This window comes from Ovis aries, chromosome 12 (genome assembly GCF_016772045.2).
Source record: "Ovis aries strain OAR_USU_Benz2616 breed Rambouillet chromosome 12, ARS-UI_Ramb_v3.0, whole genome shotgun sequence".
Classification (NCBI taxonomy): domain Eukaryota; kingdom Metazoa; phylum Chordata; class Mammalia; order Artiodactyla; family Bovidae; genus Ovis; species Ovis aries.
Window position 1 is genome coordinate 48,909,428 of NC_056065.1, and position 19,038 is coordinate 48,928,465.

General features: G+C 61.5%; 1 protein-coding gene across 7 annotated transcripts in view; it reads left to right on the forward strand.

Annotated features, from left to right (window-relative positions):
- Positions 1–16,721, forward strand: part of MEGF6 (multiple EGF like domains 6) — a 103,810-nt gene extending 87,089 nt beyond the window's left edge. For 6 of the 7 annotated variants that reach the window (XM_042257369.1, XM_042257372.1, XM_042257371.1 and 3 more), the window contains 23 exons: positions 236–370; positions 668–802; positions 3,604–3,729; positions 4,264–4,395; positions 4,489–4,617; positions 4,710–4,841; positions 5,366–5,494; positions 5,588–5,716; positions 5,891–6,019; positions 6,413–6,541; positions 6,786–6,914; positions 7,127–7,255; positions 7,374–7,502; positions 7,654–7,785; positions 7,890–8,018; positions 8,582–8,710; positions 9,761–9,889; positions 10,130–10,258; positions 10,485–10,613; positions 10,699–10,827; positions 11,438–11,566; positions 13,035–13,082; positions 13,367–16,721. In XM_042257369.1, coding sequence (XP_042113303.1) covers positions 236–370; positions 668–802; positions 3,604–3,729; positions 4,264–4,395; positions 4,489–4,617; positions 4,710–4,841; positions 5,366–5,494; positions 5,588–5,716; positions 5,891–6,019; positions 6,413–6,541; positions 6,786–6,914; positions 7,127–7,255; positions 7,374–7,502; positions 7,654–7,785; positions 7,890–8,018; positions 8,582–8,710; positions 9,761–9,889; positions 10,130–10,258; positions 10,485–10,613; positions 10,699–10,827; positions 11,438–11,566; positions 13,035–13,082; positions 13,367–13,500 — 2,909 coding nt within the window. In that variant the 3' untranslated portion in view covers positions 13,501–16,721. Of the gene's footprint in view, positions 1–235; positions 371–667; positions 803–3,603; positions 3,730–4,263; positions 4,396–4,488; positions 4,618–4,709; positions 4,842–5,365; positions 5,495–5,587; positions 5,717–5,890; positions 6,020–6,412; positions 6,542–6,785; positions 6,915–7,126; positions 7,256–7,373; positions 7,503–7,653; positions 7,786–7,889; positions 8,019–8,502; positions 8,711–9,760; positions 9,890–10,129; positions 10,259–10,484; positions 10,614–10,698; positions 10,828–11,437; positions 11,567–13,034; positions 13,083–13,366 lie in introns of those variants that run through there. The other variant, XM_042257374.2, reaches the window with a different exon arrangement.
- The last annotated feature ends 2,317 nt before the right edge of the window (positions 16,722–19,038 follow it).

Sequence of the window (19,038 nt, forward strand, 5' to 3'; positions counted from 1 at the left end):
CCTTGTAGGAGGACTGTTCAGAGGGAGGCAGTGAGAGTCCCAGGCGTTCCCTGGCCAGGAAGTGCCTCTCTGTGAGCGTTTCTCATCTGCAAAGTGGGCAGTGTGCCTGGTGCTCTGGGCACCAGCGACTCTGTGTGGGGTCCCAGATACGACTGGGTGGACGGGGCTGGAGATCTGGGCTGGGGCGGGTGCTGGCAGTGGGCAGGCCCCCCTCACAGTGCATTCTGGGGTGTAGCCTGCCCGCCGTGGGCCTTTGGGCCAGGCTGCTCAGAGGAGTGCAAGTGTGAGCAGCAGAATACACGTGCGTGCGATAAGAGGGATGGCAGCTGTGCCTGCAAGGCGGGCTTTGGGGGCGAGTGGTGCCAGGACGGTGAGTACAGGGCCACGGGGAGGAGGGCCCCAGGTAGGGGGACAGGCCCCAAGGGAGGGGGACAGGCCCTAGGGCAAAGGGACAGGCCCCAAGGGAGAGGGACAGGCCCCAGGGGAGGGGGACAGGCCCCAGGGGAGGGGGACAGGCCCCATGGGAGAGGGACAGACCACAGGGGAGGGGGGAGAGGCCCCAGGGGAGAGGGACAGGCCACAGGGGAGGGGGACAGGCCCCATGGGAGGGGGACAGGCCCCAGGGCCTTTGGAACCTTGCAGACGCCTCTCCCCTCTCCCCCTGCAGAGTGCCAGCCAGGGTTCTTTGGGCCAGGGTGCCGGCAGACGTGCACCTGCCCCCTGGGCGTGGCCTGCGACCCTGTCAGCGGCGAGTGTGGGAAGCAGTGTCCCGCTGGCTACCACGGGGAGGACTGCAGCCAAGGTGAGTGGCCCCAGTGCCCAGGTAGGGTGCAGGCTATCTGGCCGTGCAGGGCGCCAGGCGCCAGAAGTGCTGGAGCTGGACACCGGGTCAGCCGTAAAGCCTGGCTCTGGCAGCACCTTGACTGCTGTGTCCCCACCCTGGTCATGCAGTGGTGACTCAGCCACAGGTCTGCCTGTCCCTGTGCACCCAAGAGGGCGGGAGCTCATGTGTGTGTGTGTCTATACGCATGTACACTGTGTGTGTGTATGTGCGTGTGCGTGTGCAGGGTGGCTGGAAGGGTTGGTACCACTCCCAGATCATCCCCTCCCTTGCTCATTCACTCCTTCCATCACGGGACAGACTGAGCGCGCTTTGTGCTGGAAGCCAGCCGGGGGCTCCTCCCTGGTGGGTCTGAGCAGGCAGGACAGAGGCAGTTGCTCCCAGGGGTGGTGTCTCGAGAGGCCTGGGCTGCAGGTGCCAGCGTGGGGCGTGAGTGATGACTGTTGGCCCTCTGCGTGGATGCCGAGGCTGGGACAGTGTAAATGGGTGCCAAGCAGGGAGAGGCTGAAGGCAGGAGGTCCTCGATTATATGGGGGAGCCCTTGCTGTGAGCATCAGCACTGCTGTGGCTGCCAACGGAGTGTGGGCAGGTCGGGACCTCCCTCAGCACAGGGCACACTGTCCTCACCCCTCAGCCAGGGCAGGTGGGAGTGGAGAGGGGGCCTGCAGTGTGACCGGTGTGACTCCCACTGGAGGCAGCAGTCTGAGTCCCCCTCAGGGACAAGGAGGGCCTGGGGGCCACTGCCCACCCCAAGCAGAGGAGTCAGTCCCTCTACACCCAGGCCCGGACCCTCCCTCTCAGTGGTGGTCCTGGAGACCCCCAGGATGATCTGGGATTCCCTTGGTGCACAAGGGCTGTGTGTAGGGCTTAGAACCCAGCTTGGAAACCAAGTGTCCCCACAAGCCCAACCTACACTCTGGCGGGGGGCTCTGTGGTCTCGAGGGCCTTCAAGAGCCAGGGGCGTCATCCCATCCGTGAACCAGCGTGGGAGCTGGCAGACCTCGCCTACCTGGTGTGGGCTCAGGCTCCTGACCCCCCTGACTTCTGTCTGTGCCCTCGCCTTCCTCCACCCCCGCCGGCGGCCGCTGTCCAGCAGTGCCCTCCCAGGCGGCCTGAGTGCTGAGACTCAAAGGGCCTTCACCCCCATCCTTCCCTCTGGTCTTCTTTGTCTTTCCCTTTTTTCTTCAAAAGTATCCAGGGACCGAGGGATGGGTGGCAGGACATGACACACATCTTTATGGCAGTGATGGGCTCCCCGCTGCTGTCAAATCTGGAAGGCATCAGTGCCCCAAACATGTCTGCCTGTCAATGGAGCGGGGACCCCCCCCAGACCCCCGCAGTCAGCTCCATGTACCCTGCTGGGCCTCCCTGCCCCAGTCCATGCTGCCTGGGTGCCTGCATGTGCGCCCAGCGTGTGTGCCGCCTGTGGTCCTGTGGGCGAGTGGGTGCCCGTAGGTGTGGGCCCTCAGGGCAAGGGTTCAAGGGGCGTGTCCTTTGTCCAGAGCCCAACCCGGGGCCAGAGAGACCCCAGGCCTGGGACCCCACGGCATTCCTGCTGACATCTCCCCCTACCCAGGCCGTGCGCGTCCTCAATTCTCAGTCCTGCTGAGTGTTGTGGTGGGAGAGAGGGGTTGTCTATTCTTTGGTGTGGAGCGTGGACCCCAGCCTGCCCACTCCAGGTGCCTGGCTGGCCTTCCAGGGCCCAGAACTTTCCTTATAGCAGCATCGCAGCGGCCACGTGGTGTTGGGGCCAGCAGGGCCTTCTCCTCATCTTGGTTACCGCCCTGGTCAAGCAGGTGTAGGGGGGACAGGGGCCCTGCCAGGCCACTGGAGCCACCACTGCAGCCCACATGGGTGGCGTCAGGCTCCATGATCCCAGTGTTCTTTTCTGAAGCTCTGCTTTGGGCCCAGAGCTGCCGGCCCCTCCTCCCCAGGCTTTTCTCACTTCTGAACATGCGGTAACCACATGGGGACCCCATGGTAGACCACAGTGGGAGGAAGGCAAGCAGAGCGGGCTTGCCACTGCTCTCCAGGGTCCTGGCTCACCCTCCATAGGCCCTGCCATCTGCGGCCTCCAGGCCACCCGTCACCACTGCTCCCCTATGTGGGCCTTTCCCTGCCCCATGTCCCCATGTCCTGTCCACTCCTGTGACTGCCTTCATCACCCTGGGGACCCGGGCTGTGTCCAGCAATCCTGTGGGGCAGGTGGGGGAGGCAGGTGCTGGGGACAGGTGAGGGGGGCAGGTGCAGGGGGCAGGTGGGGGTGCAGATGAGGGGGGCAGGTGCAGGGGGGAGGAGGGGAGGGCAGGTGCAGGGGGCAGGTGGGAGTGCAGGTGAGGGGGCAAGTGTGGGAAGCAGATAAGGGGGGACAGGTTCCAGGGAGGCAAGTGGGGGGGGCAGGTGCTGGGGGCAGGTGAGGAGGGAAGGTGTGGGGGACAGATGAGGGGGGACAGGTTCCAGGGAGGCAGGTGGGGGGGCAGGTGTGGGGGGCAGGTGAGAGTGTGGCAGGTGCCAAGGGTGGCAGGTGGGGGCCAGGTGAGGGGATAGAGGTGCAGGGGGCAGGTGCGGGGGGTACAGGTCAGGGGACAGGTGCAGGGGGATAGATGCCAGGGGGCAGGTGATGGGGGACAGGTGCAGAGGGCAGGTTCAGGGGGACAGGTTCTGGGGAGGCATGTGGGGGGCAGGTGTGGGGTGGGGTACAGGTCAGGGGAGGAGGGCCACTCTGCGTGGGGGCCCTGAGGCTCTCCACTCCCCACCCCTAGAGTGCCCGGCGGAGACGTTTGGCCAGAACTGCTCAGGCTCCTGCTCCTGTGGGGGCGCCCCCTGTGACCGGGTCACAGGGCAGTGTCTGTGCCCGCCGGGGAGGACCGGGGATGACTGTGGGGCAGGTGAGTGGCAGCTGTGGCCCAGGGTCACCTCAGCTCCCTGTGTTGCACAATGCCCGGCCGCATTTGCAGACCCCAACCCTGGAGCCCTGCAGACCCCAGGCCCGTCCACAGCAGCTACGAGAGCTCATACCACCAGGCTTGGGTCTGGATGTGGGCATCTGTGGCTGCCCTGTGGCTGAGCCTGCAGAGGGGACACTGGGAACTGTCAGCCACGGGGACAGCTTGGCCAATGGCCCCCCACCCTCCCCAGCCTGTGGTGGGTCCTCTAGGCTCCTGTTCACTGCATGTGGGTCTCCCGGTTCTTCTGGGGCCCGCTTTTGCTTCTTGAGCGTCCTGGGGCGGGGGATCTCCCCCTGGGGTGAATGCCCTGAAGTCTACAGCCTGTGAGTGGACTAGGGGCTCCCATGACCTGCCCCCTCCCTCCTCTGGGATGGCTTAGTTGGGAAGAGAAATCCCTGCTCCCCAGTGGGCCCAGCGAGGCCTTGGGAGACTGACTACCTGTGTGTGTGGTGGGGGGGGGGGTGGTGGTGCTAGATTGTCCCGAGGGCCGCTGGGGGCTTGGCTGCCAGGAGATCTGCCCGCCATGTGAGCACGGTGCCGCCTGTGTGCCGGAGACTGGAGCCTGCCTGTGCCGCCCCGGCTTCATGGGCAGCCGCTGCCAGGATGGTGAGTGCCCGCTGCCCCCACCTCAGCCCTGCCCGCAATCCCAGCTGGCCCCATGTCCAGCCCCAGCTATGCTCAGCCTGTCTCTGCCCACAGCCTGCCCTGCTGGCTGGTTTGGACCTGGTTGCCAGACGCGGTGCTCCTGTGCCAACGATGGGCTCTGCCACCCAGTGACCGGCCGGTGCAGCTGTGCCCCTGGGTGGACCGGCCTCAGCTGCCAGAGAGGTAGATGGCCTGGTGTCCAGGCACCCCTCCCCACCCCTGATCCGACTGTGGTCACCTGCGCAGGGTGACCAGCCTTTGTTGCTCTGTTGCAGCCTGTGACAGCGGCCGCTGGGGACCCGACTGCAGCTACGCCTGCAACTGCAGTGCAGGTCATGGGGGCTGCGACGCCGTCAGCGGCCTGTGTGTGTGTGAAGCCGGCTATGTGGGCCCGCGGTGTGAGGAGCGTGAGTCCCGGCCTGGCCCGCACACGCATGTGCACATGCATGCTCATGTGCTCACACACACGCAGGCTCACGTGCACACATACACACACACACACGTACAAGTGTCAGGGGGACCCAGCCCTGCTCCCTGTCCCCGGACAAGCAGGGGTCTCCTCGTCTAAGCCCACCCCCAACCTCCCCCATCTGGCTCCCCTGCCACCCGCCACCCTCCTACCTGCCTGGGCTCAAGCGAAGGCCCATGTGGAGCAAAGGCAGCGAGAGATGGGGTCAATGGCACCCCAGGGGGCGCCTGCCACCTGTGAGAGGGGAGGAAAGTGTCTGCTAAGGACCAAGGGCCCTGCCCTTCAGTGTCGACCCCCACCCTGGCTGGGCCGGTGGGTCTGGGTGAGCTGGGGGCTTGGCTCCTAGCTGGGAGGGATGCAGAGGCCTTGGGTAAGGGAGGGGCTTCCCCTGCCCCATGGCCCAGGCCCTGGGCAGGACTGGGGCAGGCTACTGTACGCCCAGCTGAGAGTCTGGTGTCTCAGGGTGTCCCCAGGGCTACTTCGGGCCGGGCTGTGGGCGGCGATGCCAGTGTGAGCACGGGGCGGCCTGTGACCACGTCAGCGGGGCCTGCACCTGCCCTGCCGGCTGGAGGGGCACCTTCTGTGAGCGAGGTGAGTCAGGGCGTGGGCCGAAGGGGTGTGGGAGGGTGGCGTGCCGGCAGGTCTCGTGATCCCGGCGGTCTCCCATCACCACCCCGCCTGCAGCCTGCCCAGCCGGCTTCTTTGGAATGGACTGTGGCCGTGCCTGTGACTGCAGTGCCGGAGTCCCCTGTGATCCCGTGAGCGGCTCCTGCCTCTGTCCTGCCGGCCGCCAGGGCCCCCGCTGTGCCCAGAGTGCGTGAGGCCCCCGTCAGCCTTGGGTGCTGCCCGTTAGGGTTAGGGTCTGTCCTTGTGTGTGGCCACCCAGGTCAGAAGGAGGGGCGCTAGACCTCAGCAGCCTGGGACCATCTGCTGCAGCCCCTCCTGGGGTCCATCACCCCCGGCCCCTGACCCCCTTCTCTCCTGCAGCCTGCCCAGCCCACACGTTCGGCCACAACTGCAGCCAGGCCTGCTCCTGCTTTAATGGGGCCTCCTGTGACCCTGTCCATGGGCAGTGCCGCTGTGGCCCTGGCTGGACAGGGCCCACCTGCCTGCAGGGTAAGCCCTGACCAGGAGTCTGGAGCCAGCTGTCACGCTTGTCCCTCCCTGGGCCGTGGAGGGTGACATGGGTAGGACTTGAGGGGGATCTAAACCTCTCTGGGCAGGGAGGACGGAAGTCCATCTCTCTGCTGTGGGGCACCCAGGGAGGGAGGGAGGCCTTAGGACTCCTAACGGACCACACCCTTCAGCGCTGAGCCCCCAAAGACTGGGCCGGTGGGCCCGGGGAGCTCTGGGGCAGCTCGTCCTAGAGGCAGCCCCCATTCCTGCCCCTAAAGTTCGGTGTTGGGCTTTGGGACGAGCCTGCAGGTCCAGTGGGCTGGCCCTCCGAGGGTTCAGGCCTCCGGCCTGGCTGGCGGGGAAACCACACGTTGCTTTTCTCTCTGGCCTCAGCCTGCCCAGAGGGCCTCTATGGTGAGGACTGTCAGCTCTCCTGCCTGTGCCGGAACGGGGGCACCTGTGACCCAGTCTCAGGTCACTGCACCTGCCCAGGGGGCTGGGCCGGCCTGGCCTGTGAGAAGGGTGAGTGTCGGGCTGGTGGAGGAGGGGCCCTGGGGGTCTCGGGGGACCCAAGGCCACTGCCCTGGTCCCCTCCCTCTGACGGCTGCCTAGTGTTGAGGAGCAGGGCCCTGGGTGTGACCTGTGGTGTCATCACCCCCAGGCGCCTATCCTTCCCAAGGACCCAGCACCTGAGGCTCTGGGTGCAGGAAGCATGAGCAGGGCAGGTGTACTGGGCCCCCAGGCATCACCCGCCCCGTCTCTGCAGAGTGCCTCCCCGGGGTCTTTGAAGCTGGCTGCCCGCAGAGCTGCGGGTGCCTGAATAGCGGCCTCTGTGATCCGCACACCGGCCACTGCCTCTGCCCAGCCGGCTGGACTGGGGACAAGTGCCAGAGCCGTGAGTCGGTGGCTCGGGGACCCATGGGGGAGGCTAGGAGGTCCCTGGGGCCCCTCTGGGGTGGCCTCGGTCATGCCAGAGTGTGGGGCCTCAGCAGTGTGGGCAGTGGGTAGGAGGGGGCAGGGCTGTGGCCTGAGCTCCCCGGGCCTTCAGTCTCTGTCCGGGGGAGCCGCCCGGAGCCGGACTAAGCCCGCCCGCCCCTTTCCCCACAGCCTGTCCCGAGGGCACCTTTGGGGCCCGCTGTGAGGAGCGCTGCGCTTGCCGGTGGGGGGCCGCCTGCCACACCGTCACCGGGGCCTGCCTCTGCCCCCCGGGGTGGAGGGGCTCGCGGTGTGAGAGCGGTGAGCCCTCAGCTCTGCTGGGGCCCAGGGTGGGGGTGGGTACTTCACACGGCGACCCCTCGGGCCCCCGCCCCCGACCCCAGGGCTCCCCACCACCTCCGCCCACGCCTCCCCGCAGCCTGCCCACCTGGCTGGTTTGGAGAGGCCTGTGCCCAGCGCTGCCAGTGCCCCCCGGGCGCCGCCTGCCACCACGTCACCGGGGAGTGTCACTGTCCCCCGGGCTTCACGGGGCCCAGCTGTGAGCAAGGTGGGTGCCAGATGTGGGCAGGCCTGGGGGCAGTTCAGGCCACATGCGCTCCTGGGCTGGGCCCCAGAGCTCTGCCCCCAAGAGGGGCCCGGGGTGAGGGAGGGTGCCTTCTCCGGGCCAGGCCAGGACTGACCCCTGCCGCCTCCCCCAGCCTGCCCACTTGGCACCTTTGGGGAGCGCTGTGGGCAGCAGTGCCACTGCCCCGGCGAGAACCAGGCCTGCCACCCCGCCTCGGGGGCCTGTGCGTGCTCCCCCGGCTACCACGGCGCCGGCTGCCAGCAACGTGAGTGCTGCCTGGCGGGCGGCCGGGCCGCTGGAGTGATGGAGGGGAAAGGGGAGGGGCTTTGCGAGCGCCCCGCCCCTGGCAGCTGGCCCCTCCCCCCGCAGGGTGCCCGCCAGGGCGGTTCGGGCCTGGCTGCGAGCTGCTGTGTGGGTGTCTCAACGGGGGCTCCTGTGACGCGGTCACCGGGGCCTGCCGCTGCCCCGCCGGATTCCTTGGGACTGACTGCGGCCTCGGTGAGTGGCTGGGGTGTCTTCTCCCTGCATCTCAACAGGCAGGGCCACGCCATCCGGCCTGCAGGGCAGACAGCCCCAGACCATTCCACTCCTTGGGTCCCTCGCTGGGACCGGCTGCAGACCAGGCTAAGCTGGGGGATCGGTGTGGCCAAAACGTCTCCTTGGCCTGCTCTGCCTGGCCGTGTGCTGTGCCCCCGACCCGCGCTGTGTCCACCAGGACCCCTGCAGAAACCAGCTGGCATCCTGCAGAGAGAAGGGCCTCTCCCTGAGTCACGTGGGGACTTTCCAACCGACCGTCTGGGGCTGGGGCTGGCGAAGGTGGGTGGGGGCACTGTGAGTCAGTCACTGTAGCGTGGGCCCGGCCCCCCGCAGAGCCTGCAGCTGAGGGAGCCACCAGGGCGGGCAGGGGGCTCAGCAGCAGGCAGCCCCGCCCTGTCTTCCCAGACAGGGCGGGAGTCTCCACAGCCAGCCTGCCGTGGCCCAGTCCCGTCCCATCCAGGTTGACAGAGCAGAGGCAGGGGGATCCAGCCAGGAGTGGCCACCCTCCCCTTTCCTCCTGGCAGCCTGTCCACACGGCCACTTTGGCCCTGGCTGTGCCCACGTGTGCAGGTGTGGGCGGGGGGCAGCCTGTGACCCCGTGACCGGCAGCTGCTCCTGCCCACCTGGGAGGACCGGCGTCTACTGCGAGCATGGTGAGAACCTACTTGCTTGCTGCCTCGGGCACTTTGCATACGTCACTAAATTAGCCATGGGGGAGCGTTGGTGACAGAATGAAGCCATGGAGTCACAGGAGAGCTGGGTCCCTTCTGCTAATCCCTAAGGCACCCTGAGGATATAAGTGAGGGCTTGCTCATGTTGACTGCAATGCCCACTCGGGTCATCCGATAGCACCCCATATCCTGCTTTGACCCATGACCCCAGGACTCAGGCCATCAGTTGACCTCTCCAGTTCCCTGTGGCCAGTGGGGGACGGATAACTTCTGTCCCAGAGCCAGCCCCCAAGCCCGAGCAGGAGGGGTCAGGCGACTGCTCCGTCTTGAGGATGGAGCCAGCCTCTTGGCAGATGTCCTCCTGGAACGGGGTCCTGCTGGCCCTTCCTCCTGGGCCCAGCAGCTGGGAACCCACGGAGAGGGAGGCCCGGAGCACAGGTGATGGTGGGGCAACCAGAGTGGCCCCTGGGACCGTCGTGGGGTTTGTGGTCATGATGGTCAGCAGGTCCTCAGGCCGTGCCCACATTGCTTGGTCTGACCCCACACCCTGGTAGGTCTGAGCCCTCTGCCCCCTCTGATCCTTTTCAAGGGGCTGGTCCCACTCCCCCAGGTCCTGAATCCTGACTCCATCCAGGCCACACCTCCAGGGGAGAACGGCAGTTAGGGGTCAGAGTCTGAAAGCACCACCTGGCATGTGGGGCTGCCCAGCCTCCTCCGAACCTGGAGGGTGCCTCCTCCCCAGGAAGACTTCCCTGACCCCCTCCCGCCTGGTGGACAGGCACTGCCATGCCCTGGAGGGCCCTGGTCCCTTTCCTCCTGTGTCACTGTCAGCGCTGGCTCAGTTCTGGCCTCTGAGGAAGATGGATGAACTGGCAGGATGTGGTTGGTGCAGCTTCCTGGCACATGTGTGCCTGGGGGTGCGGAGGGGGCGGGGAGGAAGTGTTTGTTGAATGACTGTTGGATCATGTGGGAGTGTCCTGGAGCGCGTCTGGCTCTGGACCAGAGCTCTGAGCAGGCCCGCTTCGTCCCTAGGCTGCCCCCAGAATCAGTTTGGTGTGAACTGTGAGCATGCGTGCTCCTGCAGGAATGGGGGCCTGTGTCATGCCACCAACGGCAGCTGTTCCTGTGGCCTGGGCTGGACAGGGCCACACTGCGAGCTGGGTGAGTCCAGGCCAGCCTGGGGGCGGCGGCGTGTGTGAGGTGGAGAGTCGCTGCCCGCAGGGGGTGAGGCCAAGCCTGGTGTGGCAGGGGCTGGGTGCGGGAGGAGGTCCATAGCTTAGGGGCGATCATGGGGAGGCACCCGGCTGCCGGAGGGCCGGATGAGGCTCCCAGGGTCACCTGGGTGAGGCTAGTGCCCCTGCTGTCTTGTGACAGCAGGCTGACTCCCCGGCCCCTCCCCAGCCTGCCCCGCTGGGCGCTATGGTGCTGCCTGCAGCCTCGAGTGCTCCTGCCACAACCACGGGACCTGTGAGCCCACGTCGGGGGCCTGTCGCTGCAGCCCCGGCTTCTATGGCCAAGCCTGCGAGCACCGTGAGTTGTAGGGTCAGGCCACTGCACCCCTGGGCGCGCACTCCTCCGCTTTCCGCGTCACTCCTTGTGGTGGCCCGATGCGATGAGGCCTGACCCAGCTTCGGGGCAGAGGGCCACAAGGGCAGGCTCTGGGCCTGGGTGGGAGGAAGCGGGTGCCAGCCCCAAGCCCGTCCTTTGCTCTCTCTGGGCAAACTGAGTCAGGGGCTCCAACCCGGGTCTCCCTCAGCCTGTCCCCCCGGCTTCCATGGGGCTGGCTGCCAGCAGACGTGCCAGTGTCAGCATGGCGCCCCCTGCGACCCCGTCAGCGGCCGGTGCCTCTGCCCTGCTGGCCTCCATGGCCAGTTCTGCGAGTGGGGTGAGTGTCCGTGCCCCCACGCACTCCCACCCGGTCCCCTTGCCCTGGGCTTGGGACAGAGGATGCTGAGCAGTGCCCCTTCCAGGGTGTGAGCCGGGCTCGTTCGGAGAGGGCTGCGGCCAGCAATGTGACTGCGAGCTTGGGGTGCCCTGCAACCCCATCACCGGCCACTGTCTGTGCCCCCCTGGGCGCACAGGGACCACCTGTGACCTGGGTGAGTCAGGGGTACCGCTTGGTGGGGGCAGGGGTGTGGGTCTCTGTTGGTGGAATCGACTGTGTTTCTGGAGCCCACCTGTGTCACGTCCTGGCCTGGGCACTGCGTCCTCCTGCCCGGTCCCTCTGCTGGCGCAGCGGCTTACAGAGAGCCCAGCACCAGGGTTGCTGCTCGGAGTTGTCGAGGCCCGTCCTGCCTTACAGCTTCCCCCTGAGTCCCTGGGGGGCCTCTCTCTGGGGTGTGGGGGCTTTGGTCCTGGGGAGGGGCCCCTGGTGAGCTGGGGAGGAAACCTCCCAGATGGGCCAGCTGGCCTGCGTGGGCTCTGTATCTCCTCCTCAGGGCTCTTGGCCGTCCTGCCCCTGGGAGCCTCCCTGACCACCAGCTCCGCTTCGCCGGCCTGGGGGCTGGTGGGAATATGGGGAAGAGATTCTGGGCCAGTGCCCGGCGCCCAGCACTTTCCCACGTGAGGGCTCACACAGGACAAATCTAAGGCTTGAGGTCTTTGCTCCTGCATGCTCCTGCGGGTATCCTGAGGCCTGCGGTCCCAGCCCCTGGTGGACCGGAGTGGCACTCAGGCCTGTCCCTCCCACCACTTCCACCCCACCCACAGGCTGCAGGAGGGGCTTCTTCGGGCCGGGCTGTGCTCTGCACTGCTCCTGCGGGGGTGGAGCCGACTGCGACCCTGTCAGCGGGCAGTGCCTCTGCGTGGACGGCTACACAGGGCCCATGTGCCGGCAGGGTGAGTTGGGCTCCTGGTTGGGGGGCGGCGAGAGGGGGACAGGGTGCTCGTGGGGTCAGGTGAGTGGAACGCATGTCACCATCTGAGCGCAATGCCCATTGTGTCTGCCTGGCCTCTGCTGGACAAAGTGTGGACCTTCCAGCCCCTGGACCGTGGACGGGACTCAGCATACAGCCAACCCAGGAGCGGCAGGCGTGGGCTCAAACTGCAGAGGGTGGAGACCCCTTGGGCAGGGCTGGGTGAACCAGTGTGGGTGGGCGCTGACACAGCCCCCGGCCACCCCTTCCTCACCCTGTGTGTGTGAACCAGGGCATGACAGTGTACCTACCCAAGGGTGCGTGTGTGCAGTAGCACAGGTGTGTGCTCCAGTCTTCCCAGCTGGCGCTAGTGATGAAGAACCCATCTGCCAATGCAGGAGACATAATTATAAGAAGCGGGTTCAGTCCCTGGGTTGGGAAGATCCCCTGGAGGAGGGCGTGGCAACACACTCCAGTATTCCTGCCTGGAGAATCCCATGGACAGAGGATCCTGGCGAGCTGAAGTCCATGGGGTCGCAAAGAGTCAGACACGATTTAGAGATTAGGCACGCAGCACGTGCTCCAGTCTGCATGCTAGCACCTGTCTCCCAGCGTGTGTGTGTGTGTGCGCTTCTGTGCACGGCCACAGGCAGGGTCGGGGGTGGTGATGGCACCGTGGCCCCTCAGCCCCCGAAACACTGGGGGAGCCTGCTTTCTGCAGGCAGCGCTTGGAGTGCCCCTGCTCCTCTGGCCACCTCTGCCCCTCTGGTGTGCCCTGGTCACCTCGCCCAGGCCCAGCCTGTCCCTGGGAAGCATTGTGTCTACCAGGGGAGACCAGAGGCTGGCTTGGGGCCTGTGCCAGGCAGGCCTTGAGATAGGGTGATTGGGGAAGCCAGGCTGCGAGTGGAGATTCCAGGCTGGGATCCTTGACCTGGGGACCCCAGACATGGTCTTATATTGTGAGTGCATCTTGTTGAGCCTCCCCAAGGCAGCCCTGGTCCCTAGGCGCCTTTAGGGGAGGGACCCCACCTCCTGAAGAGGAGGGGGTTGAGTAGGTGGAGACTGAAACTTGTGGGTCTGGTGCTGGGAAGAATGATGCTCACAGAGGCACCTGGTTGTCAGGTTTGGTACTGCACCAGAGGCATTCTAGGTGGTCGCGACGTTTACCCTGGGGTGGGGATGGGGGTGGGGGGCGTCAGGAACTGGGGGTGCCCCTGCCTGAGCCCTGCTGGGAAGGAGAATAAGAAGGGCCTCACTGCTCCTGCCCTGGAGTGGACCCCACAGGGCCTGTAGTGAAGCCCCTCTTCATCCAGTCCTAAATCCTGCCTCCCCACCCTGTACGTTGGCGGGGAGATGCTGTGCAGGGAGAGAGTGGGGGTCCCTGCAGCCTCACTGCCCCGTGACTGCTGCCCACCTGAGGGAGGGGCACCAGCGTATCTGTCTGCCTGCAGGTGGACCCTCCCAGCTCCCGGAGAGCCCATCTCCAGCCCTGGGCCCAGGTAGGCGGGCCGGGGGCATCCCTGTGTTGCCAGGAGGGTGGCACTTGCTGGCGTTACAGCCCCTTACCTGCAGACTAAGGCCAGAGGAGGGAGGGGGATCCAGCTCTTGCATGTAATCTGGGCCCCCAGGGTGGCGGGGGTTTTAAAACCTGGACCTCAGAGATGAGTCAAGGCTGGAGCTGGAAGGACAGGAGGGGCGGCAGGAAGCCTGAGCCCAGGACTCAAAAGCCTTGGAGAGTTTCCACCCACCCCAGGGCTGACCTACTTCTTTCCTGCCCCTGCAGTGGCCCTACAACCAGCCTCCCACCAGACCTGGGCTCAGCAGCAGCCTAGAGAAGCACTAGCTCAGGGGCAGCCCCCGCTGAGGCTTGGCTCCCAGGGGCCACTGAGGGGACCTGGGGGCTTTGGTGTCCACTGAGGAGGGACGTGCGGGGGCCAGGACTCCGGCCCCACCCTGGTCTCCGAGGCCTGTGGACAGTGGCGCAGCCTTCCACTCTGCAAGGATCTTCTGACCAGGAGGATGGAGGCCCTGCCTGGCCCGCCCTGAGGATCATAGTGTGGAGGAAGCCGCACCTGCCATGCCCCCGGGGTGAGACTGCAGGCAGGTGTGGGGGCAGGTGTGGGCCTGGGGCCCTTCCTTGGAGCAAGTTCTTCTGGTGCTAGGCCTGGGACTGCTGCAGTTCAGTCTGTTTACCTGGAAACAGATGCTGGTGCTAGGCTGGGCCATATTTATGGAAGGTATTTATGGGCAGCCAGACCCTGGGCACTGAAGGGCTGCCTGCCTGCTGCTCGACCTGGGAGGCCTTGACTCAGGCCTCTGGGTGGGGCTTCGGTACCCTGTGAAACCCAGTAAGTTAAGAAAGGAGCAGCTACTTCCTTGAGGCCTGTGTGCTTGCTGCTTTGTACGGGCTCCGTGTGGTGGCCTCCTGGGACCACCGGCATGAGTGGCCTGACCAGAGAGGCCTGTGAGGCCCCTGGGCCTCCCTGGGTGCCACGCAAGCAGTCAGGGTTTATCCTGGTCCCCGGTGCTCTTCAGGGCATGGAGCCCAGATACCCTCCAAGTGCTGGCAACAGCCTGTATATGGGACGTGTTGTCCCCAGGGGAGGAGGGCAGGGTGCTGCTAAGGGCAGCTTGGGTGTCCGCCACTCCTCCCCTGCCCTGTCTTTAGGGTAGAGCCAGCGGAGATGGTTGGACCCAGATTGTCACGCTGGACACTTAGGTCTGGGCTGGAGCCCCCTCTCCCCTCCAGCATGAGCCCAGGTAGCTGATTGCTCCAGGCGCAAAGAATCTCATGGGGCAGAGCAGGGTGGGTTCTCATAAACCCTGTCCCCTTAGACGGACAGCGAGTGGACAAGCAGTAGCAGATGAAACCGAGTTAATGGGCCACTGTTTTAAGACTTTGAGGTACATAAATAGAATCCATATCCCAGAAAGTGTCAGGGACAATGCAGGGATAATGGGATGCAGGTCAAGAAGGACCATCGTCAGGACTGGGCGTGGAGCTCGTGTGGAGGCTGGAGTTGCCGGGGTGGGGGGTGGGGAGGGTGGCAGGAATCTAGCCAGATACCAGGTTTTCCAGCTCAGGACCCTCCCAGTAGGCATCAGGGAGGCAGAGAGGAGAAGATACAAAGGAAAGGTTAGTGGAGAGGATGAGGGAAGTGTTAGCACTTCTGAAGCCCTAGAAAAAGAAGGGAAGAACCATTGACACAAAACATCAAGCTCTCAGGTCCAAGTTGGATGATCTCAGACCAAAAGTGCTCATATTGGAAATAAAATTTAAAACATTTTAAAGCCATGGTCTAAGGAATTTAAAGAATGCTAGTAACAAAGAGACATTCTAAAAATGCCCAGAAAAAGCGAACAGCAGACGTGACAGCAGACGCTCCAGTGAAAACACTGAAGCGAGAAGGTGGTGATCTCGGTTTCAGAGTGTCGAAGAAAAGATGTTGAAACTTGAATTTCATGGCCTTCAATTGTGTGTCCTGCTGAGCTGTCCTTGAGAAGAAAAGTGGACATTATTCCTGGGTGTCCACAGCCTCAGTGGGCACCGTGTGAGAACCACACTTGAAATTACATTCTGAGAAAGTTTTCCATTAAGAATGGAAAGCCTGAGATAATCGTTACGTTTCTTATATGACCTAGTGATTTGTTGTTTAGTTGCTAAATTGTGTCCGACTCTTTTTGCAACCGACCCCCGACCTAGAGTTTAAGAGAATGAAAACAGGCCCCAGGAAGCCAGGCAAGGTGGAGCAGAGGAAGGGAGAGACACTGGTCTTGTTCACTCGCCAAGTTGTGTCTGATTCTTTGACCCCATGGACTGCAGCATGTCATGCTTCCTTCCCTGTCCTTCACTATTTCCAGGAGTTTGCTCAAATTCACGTCCATTGAGTTGGTGATGCTATCCAACCATCTCATCCTCTGCTACCCCCTTCTCCTTTTGTCTTCAGTCTTTCCCAGGATCAGGGTCTTTTCCAATGAGTTGTCTCTTTGCGCCTGGTGGCCAAAGTATTGGTGCTTCAGCTTCAGCGTCAGTCCTTCCCGTGAATATTCGGGGTTGATTTCCTTTAGGATTGACTAGTTTATCTTGCTTTCCAAGGGACTCTTAAGAATCTTCTCCAGCATTACAGCTTGAAAGTATCAATTCTTTGGTGCTCAGCCTTCTTATGGTCCAATTCTCACATCTATACATGACTACCGGAAAAACCATAGCTTTGACTAGATGGACCTTTGTCAGGAAAGTGATGCATTTGCTTTTTAATATGCTGTCTAGGTTTGTCATAGCTTTTCTTCCAAGGAGCAAGTGTTTTTTAATTTCATGCCTGCAGTCACCATCCACAGTGATTTTGGAACCCAAGAAAATAAAATCTGCCATTGTTTTCATTTTTTCCCCATCTATTTGCCATGAAGTGTTGGGACCAGATGCCATGATATTAGTTTTCTGAATGTTGAGTTTTAAGCCAGCTTTTTCTCTGGTCAGAGGCAGCCAAACCCTCATGTAGACTGGACTTGATAAGGTACTGTGACCTCCACAGAAGTACTAATAGGAAGTTTAACTTTTAAACTGGAGGAAATGTCATCTCTCTGGTGGAAGGCAGGGAAGGCGGAAGAGTCAAGCAGAATAAGAAAGTAGGTGGAAGCCTAATTGAAATGGTTTCAGACGATCACAGTCAGGCCCCTAGACTGCATTAAACATTCGTCAACATTTTATTGATAAAACATGTACCTGAAAGGAGAGAAATAGAAACATCCAAAGTAAACCAAAAGCTGGACGTTGAGTTTTGATATTTTAAAACGGTGTGTGCAAAGCATAGTACGTGACTGTATGTAAATATCTTCGTATGCATGCATGAAACATAGAGGCTCAGAGACTCATAAAGCAGTGGTGGGTTTAACAGATGGAAATAATTAAACTGGTGATTTTCAATGTGCTATTTATTAATACAAAAGCAAGACACAGCAATGATAACATTTTAATTATCTTTATACACATGCTATATATATGCCTATATTCACTTATTTATATTTGTACATATACACATCTATATTTAGGTCTATAAACTTCATACTCAACCAACAGAAAATAATGGAACATTTAACACAAATTTCTTCTTTGAACAGTAATAAAGAAGAAAATTTAACACGGTTGATAATATTTTTTTAAACATTAAGCAAGAAAAAAATGCAGAGGGTGGGAAAGTTAACTATAGACACAGAGAGTCAGATATAAAAAGGAATATGATGAACAACTAGGTACCAATAACTTTGAAAACTTAAAAAAAAAAAAGGATACATTTCAGGAAAGTATAAACTACCAGAAACAGTGTAAGTGGAAACAAAAAACTTGAATAAACCAGTAATTTAAGTAAACCCAAATAGTTGTCACAGCTCCACGCCCCCACTCCCACCCCTTCCCCCTACCCTGTCACCACCCTAGGAGGGCTGGGTCCTATGTTGGTGGAGGGGCTGGGCCAGACCCCTGAGACGCGAACTTGTCTGATGTGAGTTGTTCCAGAAATACTAAACAGAGGAAATGACTCAACTCATTTCAGGAGGCCAGTACCAACCGGCTTCTCCAACAGGTGAGGTCAATGCGAGAAAAGAAGTTTACAGACGTGTATGCAGAAAGGCTAAGTAAAATACTAGCTGCTCAAAAATATTAAAAAAAAAAAAAATCCACTTGATCCAAAGGGACCTGGACTTGATGGAAACCCAAGGCGGGGACTGCCCTGGCAGCCCAGTGGTTAGGACTCCGTGCTCCCACAGGAGGGGACCCCGGTCGGGGAACTGACATCCCACATGCCACAGAGCACAGCCAAAATAAATACATGAATTTACCTAGAGCAAATGGAAAAAAGCCACACAAGGACTTTAACATCAGAAAATGTGCCCAGGTGTTTGGGTGAGATGAGGGTACCCCTTTCTTTTTTAAAAAAAAAATTAGTTGAATTGGAGGCTAATTACTTTACAGTATTGTAGTGTTTTTTTGCCATACATTGACATGAATCAGCCATGGGTGTACGAGTGTCCCCCGTCCTGAACACCCCTCCTGCCTCCCTCCCCATCCCATCCCTCCGCACCTCTTTCTGATGAAAGTTCCTAGAAACCAGATACAGGGAGATGCTGGCTGCGTGCCAAGAGTCTTCTGCGAGCTGAGCTGGGCAGGCGATGGATTCCGGGCCTCTGCCCCAGGAGGCCACCCGGGGCTCCTTGTCCCCTCTCTGGGCTCCTGCCTCCCCTCCCCCATTACTGGTCTCCACAGCCCTGAAGTGACAGCCTGTGTCCTTCCTAGGACTGGGGGCGGAGGCTTGGCTTGAGTCATGCTGGGCCACTCAGATGGGATTTGGGTCAGGCCCAATAACCCTTGTGGGAAGAATGAAGATATTCCCTCAAAGGTGGAGAATCAGATCATCACTCGCTCCTCCTGACCCCAGCAGAGCCTGGGAGACCCCAGGACATGGCCCTGGTTTAGACAAAGAAGTAAGTGGTGTCGGGCCTGCGGGGAAAGGAAAAGGGCAGGAGACAGATGAGCAGGATTTAAGACTTTGGCAAAGTGGGCCGTGAAATCATAGAGATGATAGGAGACACGTAAAAGCTGTACAAATATATAGTTCTTCAATGCCACTAGTAGACAGAATACAACATAAGGTTCCACTTGACTTGGCAACAGGCCCCAGAAATACCAGAATTTATCTGGTGAAAAGATGTGAAGCCCTTCACAGTTTCAGAAGATCTCGGGGTCAGCCTTCAAGTCCACTGGGTTCCAGTGACCGGGAGGACGGGTGGCAACTGTGGGAGTGGGTGGGGGTGTGTGGCACAGACAGGGGTCCCATGTCAGGACCTGCGTCCACTTCGCAGAAGGAAACCAGCTAAGGTTTCAGACCCCAGGTCAGTAACCGAGGACATGCCTCGGAGCTTTTCCATCATACCAAAAACGTGCCTGGAAAAGGATGGGCGGGGGCTGGCCTGCCCACCTGAGAGTTGGGAAGAGAAGGGGCAGGGGTGCTGCAGGGCTTACACAGTGACGCAGTCCACCCACTTCTGCCAAGGGTGCACACATGTGCGTGCACACACACACCCCCTTGCTCTTCACCCTGGTTACCAGATTGCCCCCCAGCAGCCCCAAGAAAACAGTAGGGAGTTAGCTCACAGGTAGGAGAATGGAGCCCCTAGATTCCCACCTGTCCAAGGGGGAGGAGCTGGGCCTGATCTCTGGTGACCCCTCCCCTCCATGATCATGCCTCTCACACTGAGCCTGGCCCCGCACCGTCCTGTAGATGCCCTGCTCAGGACGGCCCTTCCAGCTGCCAGAGGCTGGAGGCCCTGTAGGTCACCTTGGAGGTTAAAGGAAGGAGCTGCCCCTCCCTCTTGGTGTGGAACACCCCCGCCAGGAGGTTCAGTGGGCGGGGCCTGGATGAGCTCCACCCTGCTCAGGCCCCTGCTGGCCTTCCTCCTGCA